General features: G+C 31.2%; 1 protein-coding gene across 1 annotated transcript; it reads left to right on the top strand.

Moving 5' to 3' along the window:
- Positions 1–365: 365 nt before the first annotated feature.
- On the top strand, positions 366–1,934 carry LOC114169054 (secoisolariciresinol dehydrogenase-like). Its single transcript, XM_028054071.1, has 2 exons — positions 366–486; positions 963–1,934. Exons 1-2 carry the CDS (start codon positions 449–451, stop codon positions 1,726–1,728), a joined length of 804 nt encoding a protein of 267 aa, XP_027909872.1. The 5' UTR covers positions 366–448; the 3' UTR covers positions 1,729–1,934.
- Positions 1,935–3,059: the final 1,125 nt, after the last annotated feature.

Raw genomic sequence — 3,059 nt, 5'->3', positions numbered from 1 at the left:
GTACTAAATAAACTATTTTTAAAGTTTTTAGTTTAATTTTCTACAAAATTATTTATTTATATTGTATTTTTAGCTTTATGTTTCATATTAAATTGTTCTTTAAAATATTTTTAAATTTCATTTTTATCTTTTAATTTGTTTTGTATTATAATAATAAATATATATTTTGTACCCTATAATGATATATACCATATATGACATATTACAAATTATGTTGGTTTTTTTGTTAGGAAGATTTTAAGCAGCCTCTTATCCATACCCATTTTCACTTTTACCCCAAAAAAATCTTATATCTCCCTATGTACGTCTCTTGCATGAGAGATACCTCTATATAAGACCTAAGCAGCTTCAGATGAAAACACACATGTTTCACGCTCAGAAGAACAATTAAGTTGAACACTTCAAAAACCCTTTTTCCAGGTTTTATATATATCCCAAACGCTCACTCATGGCAAATGGTTCTGTTCTCTCACCTGTTGTTAAAAGGTAAGGAGACTCTAACCTACGAAACACAAATGCTTCCCATTTTTTATTTTTTTTTGGAATGGTGTAATGTGTAATTAATCTTTATATTGATCAAATATTTATCACTAGGTAAAAACAAAGTTATAACTATTATTTAGGACACAACTCTTTTTTTTGGATTATGACTCGGTTCATCTCATCTCCACTATAAAATAATTGTTCAATTATTAGACAGGTGATTTGAGTTACAATCAAATAATCCTAATACAATAATTGTTGAAGGAAATATTGTTATATGTGACATCAATTATTTTGTGACATAGATTAAATAGGCCGATATGATGATTGAATTCTTACGTTGTTAAATAGAAAAAGTTTGATTCTAACTAATAATTATAATTATAGCTTTTCACTTAACCGTAAACTTGTTTGGACTTTATTTTAATATAAAAATCTATTAGAGAATTATTAGCTTGATAACATAACATGACATGCAGGCTTGAGGGGAAAGTGGCGATTATCACCGGCGGTGCCAGCGGCATAGGTGAGGCCACTGCAAGACTCTTCTCACAGCATGGAGCTCACGTGGTGGTGGCTGATATTCAAGACGATGTGGGACTTTCTCTCTGCAATGAGTTGAAATCAGCCATATATGTTCATTGCGATGTGACAAAGGAAGAAGACATCGAAAAGTGCGTGGACACAGCAGTTTCCAAGTTCGGGAAGCTAGACATCATGTTTAATAACGCCGGTACAGGTGATGAGTTCAAAAAAAGCATACTCGACAACACAAAATCTGATTTTGAGAGAGTGATAAGTGTGAACCTGGTTGGTCCATTTCTGGGAACAAAGCACGCTGCAAGAGTCATGATTCCTGCTAGAAGAGGGTGCATAATTAACACAGCGAGTGTTGCAGGATGCATAGGTGGAGGAGCTACACATGCCTACACCAGTTCAAAGCATGCCCTAGTGGGACTCACCAAAAACACTGCGGTGGAGCTTGGACAATTCGGTATTCGTGTGAACTGTGTGTCCCCTTTTGCCATTGTGACACCGTTGTTGAACAAATATTTCAATCTTGATGAAGAAGGAGTTCGCAAGACTTATATGAACCTAAAAGGTTGGTATCCTGTGCCTAACGATGTGGCAGAAGCTGCTCTTTACTTAGCAAGTGATGAGTCTAAGTTTGTTAGTTCTCATAATCTTGTCATAGACGGAGGTTTGATCAATTCAAACGTAGGATTTCCTATGTTTGAGATGTAAATATGTTCTGGTTCCTTAAATAGTTATATTGTTGGTGTTATTTGGCTTTGAGGACAGTTCAGAAACCGTAGCTTCCGACATATGTGAAGAAAGAAGGCAATAGATTTGGTGGATATTACAATCCTCACTCAAATCTAGCCATTTTGCTCATTCTTGTGAAAAAAAATAAACATGTGTTACGATGGAAATGTGTTTTATATTATAAAGATTTATTGAGTGATAAAATAATAGTATATTTTGTTTTATATTTTTTAGTGGAGAACACAGGAGGCGGAGGGAATGAAAAATATCAGTGGCATAAATTAAATCAATAGGTTGTCAACTGCACTTAATATACCTAAAAGTAACAAAATGATGGAAAACAATTTTAGTAAAAAGATCCGGTTTTACAAAGAAAAAGGTTGCACTAAGAAGGAAAATTCATAATTATGTGTGCAAAATTTAAAAATATAATGACATGTACAAACGTATTTGATTTTTTTTTTTAAACAAATAAATGGCTGTGAAGTAGTAAAATATCCGTGTGCTTTGAGTAAGCTAAAAATCTGATTCTTCCTTTCACACAAAAATGAAAAGGACTTACCTATAAAAAAGAACCTTTTACAAGGCAATTAAAATAAAAATATTAAAATAATATATAAATTATAGTGACAAATAATATAAGGAAATTATATTATTAACCGTTAACAGCCACTAAAAATAAACTGGTAATAAAAAACTATAACCTTTTAATTGAAGTATAAGAAAAATGCTATGGAAAATAGAAGTGAAAATACTTTGTGGCACTCATGAAGAACAATGACTTTTCGCATTACTATGGGGGAAGGATACGAGGATAGGAAGCAGACCTTAGTGCATGAAAAGAAAAATTATATATATATATATATATATATATATATATATATATTTTTTTTTTTTTGCTGTTTGCAACTCTTATTTTCACCATTTTCAAACCTCATCCTTCATTTTTTAATTTTTACCCTTCCTTTCAACGGACCAACTAAGCCCAATTCTTTTTGCTATCTACACGGTACCATTTTCATTTTTACACCACTTTGGACCAAGTACATGTTTCTAGTGACATGTTTAATGTCCACACTCCTCCCATTTTATTTTCTTTTGGATGTGGGTTAATCAAAAGAATTATGATTCTGTCTCTGATTATAAGATTATTTTTTTAGTAAGCCATTTATGAAAATAGAAAGAAAAGTAAAGATATAAATATAAGATTATAATATCTTTCATGAGATTAATATTTTATTATGATTTATGTATTTTAGATTTATGATTTTCTTACTACAATGTTTCTTTGAAATTAAATTTTTTCCAAA

Source organism: Vigna unguiculata, chromosome 11 (genome assembly GCF_004118075.2).
Source record: "Vigna unguiculata cultivar IT97K-499-35 chromosome 11, ASM411807v1, whole genome shotgun sequence".
In the NCBI taxonomy this organism is placed as follows: domain Eukaryota; kingdom Viridiplantae; phylum Streptophyta; class Magnoliopsida; order Fabales; family Fabaceae; genus Vigna; species Vigna unguiculata.
The sequence above is the reverse complement of the archived record's forward strand: the minus strand, read 5'-3'. Positions and strand labels throughout refer to the sequence as shown.